At 43.4% G+C, this 22,871-nt stretch overlaps 1 protein-coding gene across 2 annotated transcripts in view; it reads left to right on the top strand.

Annotated features, from left to right (window-relative positions):
* Positions 1-22,871, top strand: part of MYO1D (myosin ID) — a 335,010-nt gene that overhangs the window by 68,711 nt on the left and 243,428 nt on the right. Inside the window, exon 1 of one of the 2 annotated variants that reach the window (XM_032843262.1) lies at positions 16,343-16,413. The exons of the other annotated variant lie outside the window; for it this stretch is intronic. Coding sequence (XP_032699153.1) covers positions 16,388-16,413 — 26 coding nt within the window. The 5' untranslated portion in view covers positions 16,343-16,387. Of the gene's footprint in view, positions 1-16,342; positions 16,414-22,871 lie in introns of those variants that run through there. 2 annotated transcript variants of the gene reach the window in all.

The raw sequence follows: 22,871 nt of genomic DNA, 5'->3' as shown, positions 1-22,871 counted from the left end.
TAAAACTAGGAGCAACCTAAAAGTTCACCAGTATGAGTGGCCCGTCAGTTTTGACATATGTGTACTGTTGTTTAGAAAAATGAGGTATGCAGAGATGCTAACATGGAAAGATTGCCGAATTAGGATAGGATGAGTTAGGCTTCAGTCACACAAACAACCCCCAGGTCTTAGCAGCTTAACGTAACAAGGGCTTACAACTCACTCACATAACATCTGCGGCCCTGGAAGACTGCAGGCAGCCAGTGAGCGCTCAGGCTGCTCTGATCTGTGGCCCTGCCATCTCAAAACAGAGCATCCTCGGTCCCCACAGCAATGTGCATGCCGGCCTTTCTGTGCTTCAGCTCAGGAGTATGGAGGTCCCATGGCTGTCGGCCAGAGCTAATGATGTGGCCCTGTCTAACCCCAAGAAGGGGTGGAATGGGAAAGGAGAGATGGAATGTTTGGGGTCACACCTGTGTCTCTGCCATGTACAAACAGAGCACAGGCACGTAAAGTTTTCTGGAAGGATGTAGAAGTGATGAACAGTAGAAACCTTTGGAGAGTGGGATGAAGGCTTAGCCTGTCTGAATACTTTTACCATTTTTTATATTTTCAACCCAACAATGAAATGTTTAACCTGCCTTCAACACTGTGGTTTATAGTAGAATTCATGTACATTAACTTTTGTGGGGTTTTTTCAGTCCGGTCTAGATTGACTCCGAGGTCCTTCATGAAAAGAAAAATTCAGTTTTGAGGAATCTGAATTGTATAATTGTTAACTTACCTTAAGCGAAATTATTGTATAGCTTTCCTATGTGAACGGGTATAAAACACGTACAGAAAAGAGAGAATTGCAATATCCACCTCTGTTTGTCCTTCCTTATGTTATTTTGTTAGGCTTTGCCTGTGCAGTGTTGTAAAATGGGAAATGCCATTCACCGTTTACCCTGCACTGCTCCTTTCCTGAATATGCCGGAGCTAAAGGGCAGGCAAAGAAATAAGTAATCCATTCATAACGAGCAAGGAACTGACTAGCATTGCCTTGGAAAGCCAAACACCCAGTGAGCTATAAAAATGCAGTAACAGATGACATAATACTTACCCTTAAGAGAAATATTTAAAACGTGTATTAGTCTCTTTAGGCATTCAGAATAGGAAGGCTTGCTTTTACAGGTTAACGCACTCTTTCTACAAAGCCAGACATTGCCATTTACAAATGGGGCATAAAAATACAAATTTAAACTAACTGAACAAGTAAACAGCATATAACACCCTGGGTGTAGTAGCATAAAATTACTTTTATAATCATGCTCTCCCATCTCTCATCAAACTCTCAGAGGACATCTTAATTCCTGAAGTTACGTATGGTCCAAAAAGACCGATGTGGTTTGAGCTCTTGTGTCTCAGGGAGCAGTGGCCTCCCAGAGAGCTCTTCCAGGGCCAGGTCCAAGGCCAGCGCTTCTCTGGACCGGCCCACTTCCAACCTCGGTGTCCTGATGGGCTGCCTTGACCAGCGTTAGAGTCTGCCTTCTATGTCAGCCTTCAAGTTTGTACTTTTTCTTTCAATGAATTCTCTTGGTTTTGAGGTTATCTCTTTATGTTTTGTGTAAATGCTACCTCCTTTTGATGGTCTTACTGCTTCATCAGTCATCAGTTTTGGCTCCAAAACCAGCCTCAGTAAGTGAGAGACTGACACCTCAGAGCCCACCCTGGTTAGAGCCCTTTCGGTCATCATTTCTCTGGACCTGCCTTCACCATGATATTCAGTTCATTGTGACTGCTACATTTGGAAAAGATGGGTCTTTTCCAGACAAACAAGACTGTGAAGGTGGTTTTGCCAAGGATTAGGGATTAAGTTAAATTGGATTAAAAATAAGTAATACAAATTTTATTTCCCTAGTGTAGCTAATAGGGCTAAACTATAAATTTAAAACAGGCCTTGTTAAAAATTTAGATGATTGTAAACCTAACAAGTAATGAAAATAAACGCTTACACTTTCTGGGGTTTTTATGCACTTCTCCACTAGAGTTGCTAAACTAGCCTGATGGATTTTATACATTGTAACATGCTCCCACTGTGGGTGACTGGAGTCCAGACTGTGTCACACACAACCTCACGGGGACAATTTAGCAGCATCCGCAATAGTCTGTACTTGGTCGAACAAGATGAGTTCACTCATCTCCCCCTTGGCTGTCACCGTGATGTCAAATTGCCATAAAAGTTTCTAAACATTCTCTATTTCTGTGCTTCCCACAGTCTAAGCAACCAGGATTGGGCAGACTGGAGCCCTCAGAGTAACAGTGTTTAGTTTTTAAGAAAGAAATAGAGGGACGCTTGAAATATTATATATTAAATAGCGACGGCAAATTAAACAGTTTCAAAGAGTAAGAGTAGAGATGCCCCCAGGCAGCATCTGATTAATTGATGAATAAATTGTAGAGACAGCAATCAGCCTCAACCTCCCGTGCAGGGAGGGAGAGCCTTCAGGCTAGAGATGCCACGGAGAACCTTACAGAGATGGTGGGACTTGAAATACTTCCTACGAGATGTTCAGATGCTTGAAAACAGAAATTGGATCAATTTTATGAGTAATTGTAGTATCTTGATTAACTAGTTGATGAATTGTTCTAGAAGCCAAAAGTAAACTTGAACATTAGACTGATTAATAGCGTCTAAGTACTGATTTTACCAGATGAATCTTAAGGTCAGCCTTTAAATGCCAAGGGTACTTCCTTGCTGGGACTCTTTCCTTAAAGATTAAAGAAATTAAAAACAAGAGTTTTTGTTCTTCTGAATCGTACCAGATTTATTTGCAACTACTGCGTGTGAACCGGCTTCTTTGTAAGTAGCAGTACTCAGGAAGGTTCCTCTCAAGAGCTCTGTTTTGCAGATGTTGTTGTGTAACATGGGTTTAATCCTCGCCAGCTCGGTCCTCCTGTTTTAATTCTCCTGTGTGCAGTTGGTATTGCATCACTTCCTTTGCAAGAGAACTGACTCGGAATCCTAGGGCAGGGTGGTTCTTTTTTTTTTTCTTCTTTCATTGTTTTTGCACAATGTCTATTACCTGTTGATGGTATCAGAACGTTCTGTTAGTCATCACCAGAAATTATTATTACACCTGCCAGCTGGTCGTGTGGTGAGCTGCGTGTAAGTGACCGATGACTGTGTGTATGTATTTCCCCCCACAAACCAGGCTTATTATCTTTTAACATGAGTCCCGCTTAAAAATTGGATAATGTCCCTTAAAAATGCACTCTCTCTAGCTTCTCTTGAAAAATGAAAAGTTCTGGCACAGCTTGGTATACATTTCAAAATAGGGACCATCTATGAGATGAATAGCTACGCGCTTATATAGGGCGCGTGCTGGTGCAGTGCTCTCCATGTCCTGTGCAGTTCGTTTCTGCTTCCATTACCTGTGTTGCCTGCCTGGCTTCCGTGGACCGCTTCCTTTGATTATGGAACTAGTGTATGTCAGAGCCAAGGCTCACCAGAACAAAACCTCCAGCTTTATCAGGGCCATTGTCCACTCCCTTTCCTAACTCGGATTATGTATCATCTGAAGAACAAAATGATACACAGTTGACCCTTGAGCAACACGGGGATTGGGGCACTGAATCTCCCCATGCAGTTGGAAACCCAGGTAAAACTTTGACTCCCCAAAACTTAACTACTAATAGTCTACTGTTGATCAGAAACCTTTCTGATAATATAGGTAGTTGATTAACACATATTTTGCATGCCATATGTGTTTTATACTGTATTTTTACAGCAAAGTAAGCTAGAGAAAAAAATGTTATTAAGAAAATCATAAGGCAGAGAAAATACATTTACAGTGTTGTACTACAGAAAATCTGTGTAAGCAGACCTGCACAGTTCAAGCCTGTATTGCTCAAGGGTCCGCGGTATAATCCTGTGGCTGTAATAAGCTGGTCCATCTTAGAAAAGTAGGTTATTATAATCTATATAAATAAAAAATTAGTATGTGTGTATATATATTTGCATGCATATACATACATATATACATACATACATATTTGAGAATAGGACAAATATGAAAACATTAACAATATGAGAGAAAGATAGTTGGAAGTTTTTCAATGCTCTTCTTATAACTTTTAAGTTTGCAATTATTTCAATACGAAATTTATTTTTAAAAGTCATAGCTAACTCTCAGCCACAGATTGTCAACAGTGAAGAAGATGTTTCTTCCCTAAGTGATTAATCTTTTAGTCAGAATTTGAGGAAAGGAAACGTTTAAGAACAACCTAATTGATACCATGTCTTACAAGTTACTTTCCAGCAAAAAAATTTTTTCTTTCCTCTAGTTGATATTAAGGACAGAACTTGGAGAAAATATTTTTGTATTCATTAATAGCCAAAACAATTTATTTCTGCATCCACTTTTAGCAGCCTGCCATAAGAACTCATTCAAAGCATAAATAAAGGCATTGCCTCTCTAAATCTAAAGAAAGACCTTATTAGCAAAATGTACACGTATTTGCTGATGTGCAGGCACCAGCATATTAGCTGTTTGAAACATGCAACAAATCCAAGCTGTTTGTTCATTTGTGGTATTGGATTTGTGCCAGTTTAGCCCCGCGTTTTGGTCTAATCGATGGTATGTGTCTCCTAGAAGGCCAGTCAGGATAAAACCTGTAGAGTCCACAGAGCCATGACAGAGGACGAAGATAGTCAACCACAAAACTCATTCTCCTTCTTTTCCCAGATAAAGTGAAACCTATTTGGCCTAGACTCGCCGGTGTAAGCCCCTTTCAGCTGGCAGTGGTATCTTTGGATATGTCCCTGTCAGTCTTTAAGAACGTCCTTATTTTCTGGCTCAGTAAGATTCCAGGCTCATCTTGTGCTTCTCCCATCCTGGTGATGAAATCAGCCGTTTCTCTAAAAAGCATTGGTTCAGTCTTGGTGTGGCATTTAGAAATCAAGATGGCGAGGGAGGGGCGTGCCTGGGTGGCTCAGTCTCCCTTAAGCGTCTGCCTGTCTGCCTTCCGCTCTGGTGGGGATCCCAGGGTCCTGGAATCCAGCCCCGAGGCAGGCTCCCTTCTCAAAGGGGAGTCTGCTTCTCCCTCTCCTCCCTGCTCCTACTCTCTCTCACTCTCTCTGCCTCTCAAATAAGTAAACAAAATCTTCCAAAAAAAAAAAGGAAGAAATCAAGATTGGTAGTGGGCGTGTTGTCGCTGCTGGTGTGTTACTGCTTTTAGACTTTCTCAGAAAATAGTCCGGTGGGTGGTGCACTGGGGGAGACACACACACAGATGCGCATAGACCTTTCTGTTTGTGTTCAACATCGTGAGTTCATACTGATAGCTCCCATTTCTTTTTTTTTTTTTAATATTTTATTTATTTGACAGAGAGAGACAGAGATCACAAGCAGCAGAGAGGCAGAGAGAGGGAGGGGGAAACAGGCTCCCCGCTGAGCAGAGAGCCTGATGTGGGGCTCCATCCCAGCACCCTGGGATCATGACCTGAGCCGAAGGCAGACGCTTAACCGACTGAGCCACCCAGGAGCCCCCCCCTTTTTTTTTTAGATTTTTATTTATTGATTTGACAGAGATCACAGTAGGCAGAGAGAGAGGAAGGGAAGCAGGCTCCCCTGCTGAGCAGAGACCCCCGATGTGGGGCTCGATCCCAGGACCCTGAGATCATGACCTGAGCCAAAGGCAGAGGCTTAACCCACTGAGCCACCCAGGCACCCCGATAGCTCCCATTTCTGTCTGACTCCACGGGGTTTGTTTTAATCTTCTCCTTCGTAATTGGTGAGTTTCTCCTGCAATTGTGAGAGACCTGGCTCCCTTCATCTTACCATTTTACGCACGGTCTCCATCCTCCTGAATGTCACTGATCTCCCCATGGTGCGGCCACCTGCTCCACCCCTACCCTGCGGGACACCAGGCTGCGGACAGACCCAGCCAGCCCTGTCCTCCGCCCTGGCTCTGCCAGATGCACTGGCCACGCTGGCCAAACCCTTGACTTTTTAAACTTAGACGGATTATAAGCACAAACTTGAGACAGAGTATTTCCTGAAATTATAAAATCAGAATATTAATTTTTTTTCCTTATTTGGTCACATTGTTTAGTTTCAGTCCTTTTTTCACAGAGAACAGTGGGACTTAAAATTTAGGGACAGCTCTGGAAATAATGCTATTGATAAATAGGCTGAGCTTTTCTTTTACTTTGTGAGATGCAATATTAACAGATGTTTAGGAAAACGGTTTTCTGGGCAGGGTTGAGCTGGAGGATAGCTGCTTTCTGGGGGCCACTAAACTTTTCTCACCAGCCTGGGAAGCTCTGAATTTAATCCTGGTTGCGGTGACACTGAAAAAAATAAGTGTGATAGTATTTGCCTTAAATTGGCGACCGATCTATTTACATAAATTCCTTTCTCAGTTTGATCTAGCAATAAAAATGATTTAATTTCTGCTCTAGGAACTAAGAAAAAAATAGGGAAAATTATTTGTTTTTTCCATTTCCTGGTATATTTGATCTGTTTTTAGTTTTTGACTTATTTCTTTGCCACCACATTCTTCTCCTCTTAGTTCACTTCCTCCTGTCTGGTATTCCTGAGTATAGACAGCACTCGGTTATTTTCACAAGTGCAGAAGGACCGACTGAATAAAGCAGAGTAGCAGAGTATCTGTATCAGATTTGTCTTCGGGATATGTTGATTTTCTGTCATTGAATATGAGTCCATTTAATACTTGGAGGTTTTTACAATTAACCTCTTCATGATTCCAGGTCCCTCATCCCTTAGTAAAAATTCCCCCTGGATGCCACAGCAGTGTACTAGGAATAAGTAAAAATGAATTTGAAAGAAATCTGGCTCACGGTCTCTCAGGAGACTTGAGTACAATATGGGAATAAAGTTGTAAAATGCAACATCTCCTATATCATGGGACAATAAAAACCCTTTGCAGAGTGGTAATAATGGATGTCATTTGCCTTTTATATCTTCTTTAGGCCCCTCCAAATTCAGCTTCCTTTTCCTTACCATTACAACTCCATCCCAGAACTAATAGCGATTCTTGAGGCACCCCAGGAAACAGCTTCAGGTATTTCACTCAGGGATGCCGTCTGACCCTCCAGATCTTCCTTTAGGGTCTGCGGCATCAGAGCAGTGACAGTATTACCAGATTTGTACAGTGAAAATTCGGCATGCCCCCAGACACTCCCAGCGTTGACATAATAAGTGTGCTCATTTAACCTCCTCCTGCCCCTGAGGCTGCTGTCCATTGTCCTAAAGCAAGGCCCCCTAAGTGACAAATTCTACAGTGCTGAAAGGGGAAAGGAAGTGAACTTCTCTCTAGACATAAGCAAGGTTGTTTAGAAAAACCAAAACCAAAAACAAAAAACCTTCCGACTCAAACCAAAAGAAAGTGCCAAATGTAAGAAGTATAAGGATAATGCAAATTTTTAAGCTTTACTTAAAGAAATGTGGCCTTGTTGGGTGTTTGAGACTTCTGACAAAGCCGTAGATACCTAGCTGACAAAGTTTCTGGCCATTCATGCATTCATTCATTCATTTAGTAAATTTTTTTGCTGGTTTTAAAATCCTCTGCTCAGTTCTAGGGTAGCTCTTAGTTCACCCAACAGAAACAATAGCCAAACACAGAACTTCGGAGCATCTGGGAAGCTTTCCAGTTGTCCCGTTCTTACACAATCCATTCTGTAGGAGAAATAGATGCCCTCCCAGGCCAGTGCAAGCTGTGCTTGTAATTGAGATTTCTCAGAGCAGAGATGTTGGTTGGGTGATCAGTTTACACGTGGGGTAGTTTCTCGCCTGTAACTGGACATGTGATGTCAACAAAAGGAGGTTTGGAAATGTTTCCATTAACATTTAATAAACTTACAATTGATAACATGCATGAAAATCCCCTGATGCACTCCTTGGCGCAATAAATAGTAGCTTAGTGTGACTTTGCTTTCCGTACTGAGAACGGGTGTTGTCGCAGTAGCCGAAATGGAAAGCACCCAGCCACCTGACTAAGTAACCATTTATTTCTTGTCTGTGTTTCCTGCCGCAGCTGCTGCCCCGCTTGGACCCAAAAGCTTCCTGTCTGGTTGTCCCACGTCTCAATTACACCCAGGAAAACCTTGCTGTAACTGTATCAGAACCTTCATATGTTAGGAAAATGGGCGTAAGGAATTACAGTTTTTAAAAAAGTGATCTGGTCTATTGGTTACATTTTCTGTCACTCACTAAATGAGGCAGAGGGACGGGGTGAACCTGTTAGGTTTCCTGTCACCCAGAGAACTGAATATTTCAGTATAGCCTGAGGTGAAGAGGCTTCCTATCCGAGGGTCAGGATGGGGTAAGAATGCGAAGGCATCCTGTTTAGTTACAGTCCTCAGACATGTGTGAGGTGATCTACTTGTTTTTAAGAGTGCTCAGTACTGTGGTACAAGTGGTTTATAGTATTTAAAATGCATAATTGTTACCAGTTCATGTAATTGTGCATTTCTGCCAAAGGTTTGTCTGGCTCAGGCCTCGGTCTCATCCATTTTCCTGAGCAGTGCTGGTTTATAAGTAGGCTAACCCCTTGGCTAAGGCAGAATGCACTAACCACTTCCCTAGGCATGCCAGGGAGCCAAATCGCTAATATAATAGGAAATTTTTTTTTAAGATTATATTTATTTATTTTAAGAGAGAGAGCATGAGCAGAAGCAGAGGAAGAGAATCTCAAGCAGACCCCATGCTGAGTGTGGAGCTGGGCGGAGGGCCCCATCCCGTAACCCTGAGGTCATGACGTCAGCCCAGATCAAGCATCAGATGCCTAACCCACTAAGTCAGCCAGGCACCCCTAATAGGAAATCATTTTTAAGGGAAATGGATGGGAAGGAATATATATGTAAAAGTTGAGCCTTAGGTTGGAAAAATTGTATATATCACTTGTAGACTGGAAGAGAAAATACAGTGTCGTGTGACTAAGAGGCTAAGTTTCATTCTTACGTTTTGGTCCGGATCTTCATGTGTATCATCATTAGACACTCGGCATCTCATAGCTAAATAATGCTATTCTGATTTATTCATATGCTAACGTTGTAAAATACATAACGTCTTCATTGTTTCACTGATTTGAAACATATGTGAGTGTTTAACCATCCGTCTATTAGTCTGACACTCTATAGTTCCTGAGGACTCTTACGGTCACTGAGCGTGGTGTTGCTGTGGTCCAGCTTACCACGCTCTGTATTTCCTTCACTAGGATTTTAGGTAAATCAATCAGTCGAATAATTCAGGACTATTTAAAAGCGATAGGGTGGCAAATGGAGACCAGAGCAACCTGCCTACCCTGGTGCGGGTTTGGTAAGCTTACGAACAATTTATGATCTCAGGAAAAGAACGGCTTTCCTGGCTAGGTCAAAACGAAGCCATTTCCGGATTCATTCCCAACAGTGGTAAGTTACAGTCTCTTCCTTGACTGTGAGTCTCCCACCCAGTGTGGGTGAGTCCTGACCTCTTCCGTCGCTGTCCACTGTCATAGAGACTCTCCTGTCAAAGCGACCGGCTGACTGAGTGCCCTGTGAATGACCTATGTCCTTCTCACTGCACTGATAGACTTGGAGGTTGAACCCTTTTCCGATACCCCCAGAAGACAAACCAACAAGAACCGAAAAGCAGTCCCTTTCCAGAGGTCAGCCCAGCTGCTGTGTTTGTGGGCATGATTTGCTGTGCCTTGTCCGACAGATTATTTTTTATATCCTCGACACGTATCTTGTTTGACATAGAGTATAAAATGTTCGGTTTCCTTTTGCTGGGTAAATGAACAGTGGTATTTGGGGGAAAAAATTGGCTTTTATGGTTAAGAATTTAGTGTGCTGAGAAGGAGCCATCTTATTACTAGTAGTGTATTTTAACCACACTGTCTGGGACTTCAGTAGCTTGCCCTCAGGTGGGGAAGGTGTTTCTGCTAATTCCTTATACCAGGAAGGTAGAATTGCTGAGTAACAACATCAAATTCAGGTGATAAAAAAATTAAAATAAAACCCGAATATGTCTTGTGACTTCCTAGGCCGCAGAGCAGGTGCCCTTGATGACAGGTGGGATTTCAGGTCCCCCTCTCTGTGCTCTTGGTACTCTGTGTCTGCCATCCTGGGCACTGGCTCCTTTGTGTCCAGAGGGTCAGGTTTAATAAGCTTACAAGAGAAAGAAGAATAAGCAGCATCTTCCCTTGGCTCTCCCTAAGGAATCTCAGACCCAGCACAGCCTGTGCAGCTCACCATCACCTCTCGAAATTGTGCTCTTCCCCTACTGTCCTGGCTCCGTAGAATAAGCAGCGTTGTGGTCAGTTTGACTGTTCCTGTGAATGACCTTGACCCCTCCCTCTTTCCCACCTCTCCCACCCAGTAAGCCACCCTGTCCAATCAGTGCTGCTTCTGCTCTCAAAGTCTGTCCACTGCTCCACCTCCCCAGCGCTCCACCCCCAACCGGAGCCCCCTTCATCCCTTCCCAGGACCCAGGTGGTGGCCTCCTTGCTGCTCTACTGCCAGGCACTCTGTCCTTTGCAGCCTGAAGTCACAGGGCTTGCAAAAGGCAAACATGATCAGTGCTTAAACTCTGCTCCAGAGATACCGTGCAAAACCCCATGACACTGCCCGTCTCTCATACCCACCTCTGCCCGCGCAGCCCTCGTGCTCCTCTTGCTGTCCTTGCTGCGCTGTGATCCTGTGTCCTGACCTGTTCCCTCCCTCCACCTGTGCACTGCATGTTCTGTTGCCTCTTCCTGGAGCCCGGTCAGTGGCTGTCCTTCTCATGACCCTGAACTGGGGGGAGACGGCTGTGCCTGTTCATCCCTCCATCATGGCTCCCAGAACAGTGCTTGGAACGTGGGCGCTGTAACTCCTGAATGAATGAACAAGTGACTACAAAGAAAACTAAAGACAGCAGTAAGAACTTTTAAAGTTAATACTTCTCTACAAGGCATGTCTTACTATTATAACAGAAATATGTTTTGAAAAAGCAAGCATTCTCTAAAAATGTATTTATGGAACATGGGGGGGGTTTTTTTTTTTGTTTGTTTGTTTTGTTTTTTTTGCAAGAAAGAAAGAAAAAGAAAAGAAAGAAAAAGGTAAAATAATTCAGTCAGGCCTCTCCTGACCACACTTTCTGGTTAACTAGCTTTTGTGCTGCTGCTCACATGAGGAGAGGTGGCTCTGGAAAAGAGAGGAACCCAGAGAGCTGAACCCCTGCCCATAGCCCTCCCGAGTTTCCTGTGTCCTGTGGAAAGCCTGACCATTCCTGTGGGAGGTTTTCTGACTTCAGAGGGCCCCTGTGAACTACTAGGAGAATCCCTTCTGGACACGGTGCCAAGCTGGATGGCGATCCAGGACGCAAACCAGAGATAGCCGTGTCGCCGTGAGGGTGAACACGACATAGCACAGGTGTGGCGCCCGGGACAAGGGGACCCGAGGGGAGGAGGGCCATGTCCTGCTGTCCGGACGGCTGGCAGTACTGCTCGTAATAAAGGAGGACTTCGTGTCACTGTGCGCGAGTGCTCCTGGGAGCAGAGCGTCTTGTCTCATGGAACTGTCCCGGGAGCTCGGTGCCAGGGTCACCTGCTGCTGCACTGCTGGGCTGTCTCCTCAAACGTTCTTTTTCGAGTCTTCATTCAGTATATTAAGAAAAAGGCAAAATAAAGCATCCTGTTTCAGGTGCTCGTAAGGCAGAATAGGTCAAGAAGTGCCTAGATCTACCTGTTTGGAGAGTATAAAATCGCTTAAATAATTCAGATGTCAGGAAATTTAACTTTTGGATGTCTTCTTTGAACCCTCCTGCTCCTAAAGCTGGGCTGGATATCCTTTTGCTGAGCTTCCATAGCATCTTTTCTTTGTTACTGCTTTAAATCTTTTCTAAAACAGTATGATTTGGGGGGGGTGGGAGGGGTGCGTGTTAGCCCCCAAGCTCATGCATACGTGAGCAAGAGAGAAAGAGAATGGGAGCCAGAGGGAAATGATACATTTTTTTTTTAACGTGTCATTTTTAGGGGTGCCTCGGTGGCTCAGTGGGTTGAGCATCTGCCTTCAGCTCAGGTCGTGATCCCTGGGAGTCCTGGGACTGAGCCCCACAATGGACTCCCTGCTCTGCGGGGAGTCTGCTTCTCCCCCCTAACCCTCCCCCCAACTTATGCTCACGCTCTCTGTGTCTTTCTCACAAATAAAAAATCTTTTAAGAGTGCTTGGGTGGCTCAGTGGGTTAAGCCTCTGCCTTCGGCTCGGGTCATGATCTCAGGGTCCTGGGCTCGAGCCCCACATCGGGCTCTCTGCTCAGCCGGGAGCCTGCTTCCTCCTCTTTCTCTCTCTCTGCCCGCCTCTCTGCCTCCTTGTGATCTCTGTCTGTCAAATAAATAAATAAAATCTTAAAAAAAAATCTTTTAAAAAATAAAAGTTGAACATTGAAAAATAGGTCAATTTTCAATCCTCTGTCGCTGTGCTTACTCCAGGGCATTGTCTGGCTCTGGCTCTGGCACAATAATACCGTGCCTTATTCTTCTTTGTAACTCGGGCTCTTGGCACAGTGCCTGGCACATGGCACTTACTAGTTACTCAGATGATTATGAACGCACACAATCAGTAACTAGCAGAGCCAGGATTCAAACCTGGGGCTCCAGGGCTGGAAGACTCTGACACTCCTAATCTCTCTAACAAATAGCCCCTGCCCACCTCAGGACTGTGCGTCTAACAAAGGGGGTTAGATGAATTAATTCCATCTCACGGAGACCATGATTGTGCCAGAAGCAGCGACAACAAGATGCCTTCACCCTTGGGAGAAAGTCTCCTCTAAGAACTAGGGAAAGTGAATGGAGCATGGTGGAAGCTGGCAATAAGCTGAAGAGCATTGCATAAGTTTGGTACATCGATAAAGAAAGGGGTCAAAGTTTTATGTACTTTGAAATTAAAACTGCAGTATAAGCTGTCATTTTGAAATCGGCCAGCATCGTTGGTTTAAAAACCCACACCCAGCAAACAAACTGTAGTTGAAAGTACGAATTGCTGCAGCCAGCCTCTCTGGAGAATAATTTGACAGAAATTCACAAATTTAAATTGCACGTATCCTTTGACCTGGCAACTTCAGCTCTGGAAATGTGTTCTACAGCAATATGTACATGTATGCACAAAGAAATAAGATGCCATTGTACTTAGGGTTGCACTGTTCATAGTAGAAAAGATTAGTAACAACCTCAAAGTCCAATACGGATTATTAAATTATATAACTTACATAATATATAAATTACATAACAATACAACAAAAATAATTATATAACTTTAATTATAGGTAATGAGTTACATAACAATACAACAACAAATACATAGATCACATAACAAATAACATAATTAAATATGTTATTTCGTGTTCACCCATGAAATGAAATACCATGCAGGCAGGAAAAAATGAGGTTTTTCTCTATTATATGAAACTATCGCCAAAACACATGTTTTAGAGAAAAAATATCATTCATGTAAAAAAGACTATGTGTGTGTATGTGTGTGTGTGCGCGCGCGCGCGCGCGTGTGTGTGCCAGACCTATTTCTAGAAGAATTCACAGGAAACCTCTGGCAGGGGAAGCTGTGGGAAAATGAGAAGCACTTTCTACTCTCTGATCATTTATATCTTCTGAATCTTTTACTAGGAGTCTATATTGCCTGTTCAAAATGAATAAATAAAAATCTGGGGTGCCTAGGTGGCTCAGTCAGTTAAACATCCAACTCTTGACTTATGCTCAGGTCGCAGTCTCAGGGTCCTGGGATCCAGCCCCACCTCAGGCTCCCCGCTCAGTGGAGAGTCTGCTTGAGGACTCTCTCTCCCTCTGCCTTTGCCCCTCTCCCAGTTTGTGCTCACATGCACTCTCTCTCTTTCTAAGAAATAAAAACATCTTTTAAAAAAATCTAAACCTACTAGAGGCCTGAATTTTTTTTATTAGCAACTTTATATTTTGATATAATTTCACATTTATAGAAGAACACAAGAACTCCAAGAACCTTCCTAGGAGTGTGCCTCACATTTATTGGTTATGTCTCTTTAATTGCTTAAAATGTGGGATATCATTCAGGCTTTCTGTTTTCTTGCCTGTGAAATTCTCCGGTTATTATGTAGAATGTCCTTCCGTGTAGGTTTCTTTTATGATTCCTCCTGATTAATTCAGGTTGTATGTGTTGGGTGGATACCATGGCGGGGGTGGGGGGTGATGTCCTCACAGCTTCGTATCGGGAGGCACTGTTTTTATCTGTGTTCTAAGGCCTGTGGCTCCAGGAAATAAGGCTGTCCTTCAGGGCACACACAGAAGCTTTTATGGCCTTTTGCAGCACTTGAACTAGGAATTTGAATCCCTGGGCCCTTCTTTACATTTTTCCTTTTGTCCAGTGACATGAGGAGTTACCAGCCAACCTCATGAATTTGCTAGTTTTCCAGATATCTTCGCAAATACATGCACAATCCAGCTCCTTACTTCTTAGATAAGATTAATTATGAGTATCCCATGCAGGGGGGCCTGGGTGGCTCAGCTGTTTGCCTTCAGCTCAAGTCATTATCTCAGGGTCCTGGGATCGAGCCCCACATCGGGGCTCAGTGGGGAGTCTGCTTGAAATTCTCTCTCCCTCTCCCTCTGCCCCTCCTGCTCATGCCTGCTCATGCGCTCCCTCTCTCAAATTTTTTAAAATCCGATCAGAGAGCCATTTCCAGAAACTCTAGAACTAACTCAGAAACCTCATTCTTAAAATTCTGTCTGTCTGCAACCACTCTTGGCACAAAATCTGTATTAGTCCGGCTGCTCCCGAGAAAAAGAACCAGTAGGATGCATGTGTGTTTATATACGCACATAGAGGACGATAGTTTCCTTTAAGTAAATAGAGAGGTTATGGAGGCTGAGGAGTTCAAACTCTGCAGTCAGCAGGCTGGGGTCCCAGGAGAGCCAGCGGTGCACGTTCTAGTCTGAGCTTGGGTATGTGGGCAGGAGAAGATCTGTGTCCCAGTTCAGAGACCATCAGGCTGAGAGACAAAGCGTTGTTTCTTCCTCACCCTTTCATTCTCATCAGGCCTTCTGGATTGGACGAGAGCCCCCACACTGGGGAGAGCGCGCTGCTCAGTGGACTGATTCTCATGTTGCTGTCACCCAGGAACACCCCCACAGACACACCCAGGATACTGTCTGACCGCACGTCTGGGCATCTCATGGCCCAGTCAAGTTGATACACAAAATTAACCATCCCAGGCACACGGGTCAGTTTGTGTCAGTAGTGGAGACGTTAGCCTTGAGCATCTGGTTTAAGGGGTCGCAGCGTTTTCCTCCCATACAATTTGTCCTCTTTCCCTTTGTAATTACTAAGTAATTTGTGGGGAGACACTTTGCGGCCATGTAAATACCGGGTTCCTTGTCCCACCTTCAGTTCCCAGTTTTCCCATGCACTGATCGTTTTCTAATTCACGTTGCTCTTTCCATATTTCTTAATTGTCATTCCATAATAAGGAAGAGTTTTTCCTTCTCCAGTTCTATTTGAGATCAGTATGGACTCCTAGATTCTTCCTTTATTTGGGGGACTATGTCACTGACATCCCTTACTTCATTGCTCCCGTGGTTCCAGGTTTTGGCCAGTAGGAGCCCGTTCACTTTGGTGCCTATTTCTTTTGACAGGTCCCTGTCATTCTCTGAGTAGTCCCCTACTTTCTGACTCAAGAAGATGTTCCAGACTCCCCTTGTCCTTCCCCAGTCTCATCTCCAGAATCAGCTCTTCTCCACGGGACCCTAGGTCTTTTTAGTTAAGAATACAAGCCAGCGTCTGTGTGTCATTGCTTCTAAGCTCCCTCAGAAGGCAGAGCTAGAAAGTGTGTGTGCACATACACCTGTCCCTGCCTTCCCCCTTCCTTCGCCCTACCACACACGCTGAGGTCAGACGGATACCTCCAGTTCCAAGCCAACCACCCCCCACCAATACTTTGCAGCTTCCTTCCCGAGCAGTGAAAAACCTGTCTCACTGGGCAAGTCCTAGTAGATTCTATTTTAATTACATTTTCCTGGAATATAAGTTACTATTTGTATCTAGATTACGTGAAGCTGCCCATGTGAAAGGAAAGGTTCTTTTCTGGTAGAACATAAAGATATGGCCCGTTAAAAACTAGGTGATATCGTGCTATACTTAATCTCTCCACCTCCTATGTTTGACTCATGAGGAAATAAGAAAAGTGAAGCTAAGTACATAAATCTTCTTTAAAAAACGGTAATGATGGTGGGTGATTTAGTCTTGCACACTTGATGGCCTGAATTTTCTCCTGAAGCAGGATGCAAACCATTTGCTGAGAGAAGGGAGGAGGGCTGAGGGGACTCATTCCGTCGTCCCTTCATTTTTTTTGATTCATCAGGTACTTAACCAGCCCCCTCTAAATTCCAGGCTCTGTATTCCATGCTGAAGATAAAGCAACGAGCAAGGTAAATACGGTCTGTATCCTCTGGAGACAGACAGCAAACAAACAAGAAACTTCTTGTGGTAACTGCCATAGAGGAGACAAGTGTGGGCTGCTGGTGGGCTGGGCGCTTCACGTGGGGAGAGATCTCGTTTTGTTCTTGGCCAGAGCACAGTCCTCAGGAGGAGCTGGCGTGAGAAACCAACATCTGGATGTCAGATCGGCTTTGCATTAAGGCTTCCTACTGAAGAGATTTAAGGATAGGAATGAGCATTTCGATTTCTATCTCATGGAGGATAGATCAAAAGGGAGTCACGCCGATAAGGATGATCCAGGCGATGGGGAAGACACCCGAGACTTCATATGCTTGCTCAACGCTGTTCACTCGCAACATTCTCGACCTGGAGAAAATTGTGCCATATTGTTCGTTTCTTTAATTTCTCTAAATGCAAGTGAAACCAGGCCATTTTCATGGAATTTATTTCAATATAACTAGTTGAATTCATCTCCTAGAGTTGCTGTAACAGAATACCACAAACCGGGTGGCTTAAAAGAGGAGACATTTCTTATCTCACAGTTCTGAAGGCTAGAAGTCCCAAGTCAAGGGCCATGCTCTGTCTGAATCCGGTAGGGGAGACAGCCTTCCTTGCCTCTTCCCAGCTTCTGGGGGTGACTTTGGCTTGCATCTGTCTGCCTGTGTCATCACATAGTGTCCTCCCTGTCTGTCACCGTCTTCACAGAGCATTTTTCCTCTTGTCATCATCCAGTCATGTTGGATTAGGGCCCATTCTGATGACCTCATCTTGTTTACATCTGCAAAGCCCTGTTTCTAAATAAGGACACTTACACGGGTACCAGGGAGTAGGACTTCAATATATCTTTCTAGGGGGAGGCCACAGTTTAAGCCATGGCGCTGATAGTCCACGGTCTTTGTTTTTCCAGGTGCCTGGTCTGTTTTCTAACACTGTGTATTGACATACGTTGTTGGCGTCTTTGTTTGCTGTTTTGCCTTACCAGAGTCTTCAGGAACACCTGTCATGTGATCACCGTTACCTCCCACTTCTATACTTTCTTCTTTCTACTTCAGCTCTGTTTTTCCACATTGTTTTGCTCATTTTTCTCCACCTTCTGGCCCCTGTGTTCAGCAGTGTCCACTCCCATTCTCCTGTTAGTGTAGCCTTTGTTTCTCTGTTTTCTCCTCTTCTGTTTCCTTCAGCTCTACTGGTTTCCTGTCTCCTTTTCCAAAAAATCATTTAAAATATGATTTCTCTATTCTTAAATGATGTTTTCTTTGATCTCCTGGTTTAATGGATTATATTTCCTTTACATTCTTTGCTTACATGCAGAAATATTTTACCATAAGTTTTCTCCTTCATGAATACTTATTTTTCATGGGTATTCTTGACCTGCCCTCTGTCAGTTTCTTTTAATCCTTTTTTCCTGTAACATTGAACTGCCTACTTCTGGAGAATTCCTCAGGGCCTGACGTTTGCAAAGGTGCCTCTTCTCTCACGGCGACCTCCCTCAACTATGTCGACTTTCCATGGCACTTCACAACCATCCTTCATAAGTCATCTTTCAGAGTTGTGGCTGGGTTTTTGTTTCCTAGTAGGTAACGTTTTCTGGCTTTTCTTCATTTTGTTGTTCTTGATGATTCAGAGGGTTGCAATAAGGCCAAGATAACCTAACTCTGTCCTCCTTAAATGGGAGTCCCTTAGGTGGTATTTGAAGTTGATCCAGGACCCAACCCTAGAGAACTTGAGTGTTTAGAGATCATGAGAAAAGAAGGGGCCAGCAAAGGAGATGGGGAAGAGGAAAACTCAGAGAAGGTGGCCCCACAGAAGCCACGAGAAGAGTGTGTTGAGGAAGCAGGAGTCCATGTCAGAGACTGCTGAGACACCGACTTAAAGTGAAGACAAAATCAGTTGGAGGACTCAGCCGTCTCACTGGAAACTAGCTTTGGGCAGCAGGCTGGAGTTGCTGTAGAAGGCAGAGAGATGGCTTGCGCAGGTGAATACGTTTCCTAGGCAACACGATGTTCCCAGCAACTCAGGATTTCAAATACATTAAAGAGGGAAGAAAAACAGGCCAAATGAATGTGATTAAGCAGCTCCTATCTGAAAGCGTGTATGTTCTCACGAAATATGTAGTATTTACTCGTGAATGAGGATTCTGTTGAACACTTAGTATACCATTCACAGAGAATTTTCCTCCTGATTACAGTTGATTTCATGTTGTTTAAGAAGTCGATCAAGGACAGCACTGAATTCTGTTAGTGGGTAAACTGACCTTAGAAGCCTTGAGGGCCCCTCTGAAATCTCATCATCTGGAGTAAATTCCCCTTTCTCCTCCGCCCAGCTCAAAGTTAGATATTTTTGCCCTTCGTATTCAATAACTGTTCAGATTCTGTTCAAAGTCCCTTTGAAGTAACTCCGATTTCTCTTTCCCTCCTTTCCGGTGCCATTCTCCTCACTGAGGGCCAGCCTTATTGACCTCTTTAACTAGAAAAGTCTTCCCTGATCCCTTATTTCCAGTCACATCGAATGGCCAACTGAGCCATCAGATCCAGCTCCCTCCTACTTTTCCAGCGGTTGCCTGACATTCCCTAACACATGCTTTCTGCTCGAGGAAGGCCAGCCTCCCTCTTGTTCTTCCAGTCTTGCCATGTGGCCCTGCCTTCATGCCAAAATTCCTGTGGAGTTCACCTTAGTCTACAGGTAGCGGTTCATTTTCTGTAGTATCAGCTGATGTGCACACCCCCCGCCCTCCTCCTCCAGGGTCACACTTCCCTGCACGGTCGTGCCCATACACCTCAACTTCCTGTTGTGGCTTATCTTTTGTATAAATGACGGGCAAATTAATGGAACTATTCTTTTTTTAAGTGTTCCAGAATTCCAGTACGAAAGACTGTTGTCCTCCAAAGGCATTCACATCTTTCTTCTCCATGACTACTCATTATTAATTCAAACACATTCTAGGACGCCTGGCTGGCTTAGTGGGGAGAGCATGCAACTCTTGATCTCAGGGTTGTGAATTTGTGCCCCATGTTGGGTGTAGAGATTACTAAAAAATAAATAAACTTAAAAAAAAAAACACTTTTAGAACCTTGTTTCATTCAGAAGCCTGTGAAAATACCTGGCCCATTCAATAAATATCTTTAAACTTCTTAAAGAAATTGAGGTGTTGTTTTGAGAGAAGGAGAGAGAGAGAGAGAGAGAGAGAGTGAGTGTGTGTGTATGTGTGTGTGTGTGTGTGTGTGTGTGTGAGCAGTGGGTGAGGGAGAGGGAGAGAATCTTCAGCAGGCTCCACACCCAGCGGAAGCCAATGCGGGGCTTGATCTCACGACCCTGAGATCATGAGCCGAAATCAAGAGTCAGACGCTCAACCGACTGAGCCACCCAGGTGCCCCAAGAAATTGAGTTTTAACAATCAATCATTGTTAAGGTGTTTTAAGTATTTTGGAAGTTCTGAAGAAAAAAAACAAATCTGAACAGAGCAAAGACCAAAATGTCAGTGTTGGAGATGGGGTATTAAGAATGGCTTCCTGGAGGAGCTGAGGCTGGGGCTTTTGAAAAGAGTGAGAGTCTGCTGAGCAGACAGGGGAAGAGGAGACTGGTTGGGGAGAGGGTATTCTAGGCAGAATAGACCCCGTGGCCAAACCATGAACTGTAACAAACCTTGGGAACTCTACGTAGCCCATTAATGTAGAGCAGGAGTGAGTGAGGCAGAGACACAGGGAAGAGGGACAGGTTGGGTTTGACAGGTCTCGGAGTCGTGGGACTTGGTGTTCTGTTTCGAACCTCACTGGAAGGGGTGTGCTGTGACTATCTTTGCCAGGACATTTCATGCCTTTATTATCTTACATGTTGTATTGTTATTATTTATTTGCTCTACTTCCCTGCTCTTTGTTCATTTCTTAATTCCCAGAGTCAGGCCCCGTTTCTGGCACACAGTAGATACTGAATAAATGTTTGGCGAATGCATTATGAAAGTTTGTCATAAAAGCTTTGCACAGAGAAGGCATAAAAATGCCTTCCTTATGGGCGCCTGGGTGGCTCAGTTGGTTAACCAACTGCCTTTGACTCAGGTCATGATCCTGGAGTCCCAGGATGCAGTCCCCCATAGGGCTTCTGGCTCCATGGGGAGTCTGCTTCTCACTCTGATTCTCCCCTCTCATGCTCTCTCTCTCTCAAATAAATAAATAAAATCTTTTTAAAAAAATGCCTTCCTTGTTTTTTTGTTAGAGTTGGCATCACCTTATTTGTCATGGAGGATAATTACAGTAGTTCTTTACAGAAGCATACCAGGCAGGTGACTACATTACTTTAGTGCTAAGTTCTTAACCTGAGGCTTTTCCCAAAGCAAACTGGACTATCCGGTTGTTGTTAAAGTGATACTGGCACCATCTAGCGGTAATTTTAAGCCTTACCCAAATTGAAAGCTTCATTTGTGATAACCAGTTTCAAACAAGTTTGTAACATTTTATAAATTACCGAAGTACTGTATTTAATACTATATTTTTTTGACCCTTTGCCACTCTCTTCACATGAATAGTTATACATTTGGTGGTTTTATATAGCTATTTTAATTGTGTTTTACAAACATGATGTCTAGAAGCTTTGATAAGCAGAATATCCTATTTGAAATAAAATGGAATTTCATAATTAGGCAGACATGGAGTCTTAGACCAGCATTCTGATCTCAGATGCTATGTGCTGTGTGTTAGTTCACAGAGTTGTGAGGTAATCTTTTTTTCCTAACATCCTTATTTTATTTTATTTTTCCTGTTTGGACAGTGTCTCTAAAACTAAAGAATCATGTCCTTTTAATTCTTATCCTTGAAGACAGCTGTTGAGTGTGTCCTCCAAGTTTGTAGGTTAAGCCAGAAGGGCCTGGGTGGTGAATGTTAGCTTTTTATTATTTTTGTGGGTGTTTGAACATGAGTTACATGGACATTTTGCTTGTGACTTGTCATTTGTTGATTAACAGCTGAGGCTGAGAAGCAGATTATGATCACTGAATTAATTCCTCATGTGTAGGGATTGCTGTGATTTAAGTAACAATGTCAATATAAAATAAAAGCATTTATTAAAAATTTTTCATGCAGGGCATAATTGGAAACATAAGATTAATTGCCCCCCCCCTTTTTTTTAAGTACTTACTCAATGCCAAAGGGAGGGAGGGGTATAATTATCTCCATTTTACAGATGAATCTGAAACATATGGAGGCAAAGTAGTTTTCTCAAGGTCTCACAGCTATTATATTTGCAGCGTGAGCCTTCAGACCCAGATGTAGAGGACCCCAGAGTCCAGGCTTTTAACCACCATGTAAACACTGCATCCAGTGAGGGAGGATTCACAGGAAAACCACTGTAGAAAAATGCACAAGACAACCTTAAAGTGGTTATTAATAGCTTTTACTTAAATGTACATGACTTAATAAAAATCTTGGCTTTAATTTCTTGTTGACATTATCAGCATCTGTTTGTTTCCACTCCGAATTATAGCCAGCAGCCTTCATTCCATTGTGAAGAAAGTTGAAATTTCTTGCCTTGTGCTCCCAGAGAATTAGTTCTTTCCCAGCTGCACTGGTCCTAGGCAAGAGTGCTTCCAGGCACGGTCGCTCTCTGTCGGCGAGCACTTTGCCCGACTCGCCACTCCCTTCGTTCTCAGATACGAACTCTGTGTCTACCTGTGCCTGTCAGCAGGGGCGGGTGTTCGTGTAGAAACCTCCATTTGAGTGTTGGCCTGGTTCACGGATGTCTGTATGTGTGAGTTAATGTATAAATAGTGAATAGATATGGGGCTTCTAAGTTTTATATTTAAATTTTTTCTTTGTAAACATAGACACACAATTCTGTGCGGTTGCAATCATATCATGTATGCCAGGTTGTGTTTTGTTTCTGTTGTTTTGATTTACTCCTTTTTCCTTTGTTCCTCTGGCTTCCTTCCATCCACCCACGTGACTTTCCTCCTCATCCCCCTGTTGTATGTGTAAAAGGGTACATAAAACATCACAAGTAGTCTCCCCTGTTTTTCCATGCTTGTGTCATCATTTATCAAATACATTCACGTGTAGTTAGACATCTAAATCATCTATGGGGCACTGTTCTAGCATTTTATGGTAAAAAGGTGCGATCATATTATAAATACTTGAAAAAATACACTACCTTTCAACCAGCTATCCCACAGAAATAAAAGCACTGATTCATAAGATTATGTTTCAAGAGTATTTTCTACATTATTATTCATAATATCCTATTTGAATAATAGCAGGAAGGAAAGGGGTTGATTGAATGAAGAATGATAATCTACACTGTGAAATTTTAGGCAGTCATTTAAAATCATAAATTTGATGTGTGCTGGAACCATCTCTTCTACCGTTCTCTCTGTTACGCATTTTAGTGTTCTTATTCCTTTATTGACATTTTAGTGTGGTTTCAAGAGGAAGAAAAAAAGAAATGTATTTGGGCAGTTTTCTTT

Source organism: Lontra canadensis, unplaced genomic scaffold (genome assembly GCF_010015895.1).
Source record: "Lontra canadensis isolate GAN:19392208 unplaced genomic scaffold, GSC_riverotter_1.0 scaffold137, whole genome shotgun sequence".
NCBI lineage: Eukaryota > Metazoa > Chordata > Mammalia > Carnivora > Mustelidae > Lontra > Lontra canadensis.
Note: the sequence above shows the minus strand (reverse complement) of the source record. Positions and strands in the feature narration are given on the sequence as shown.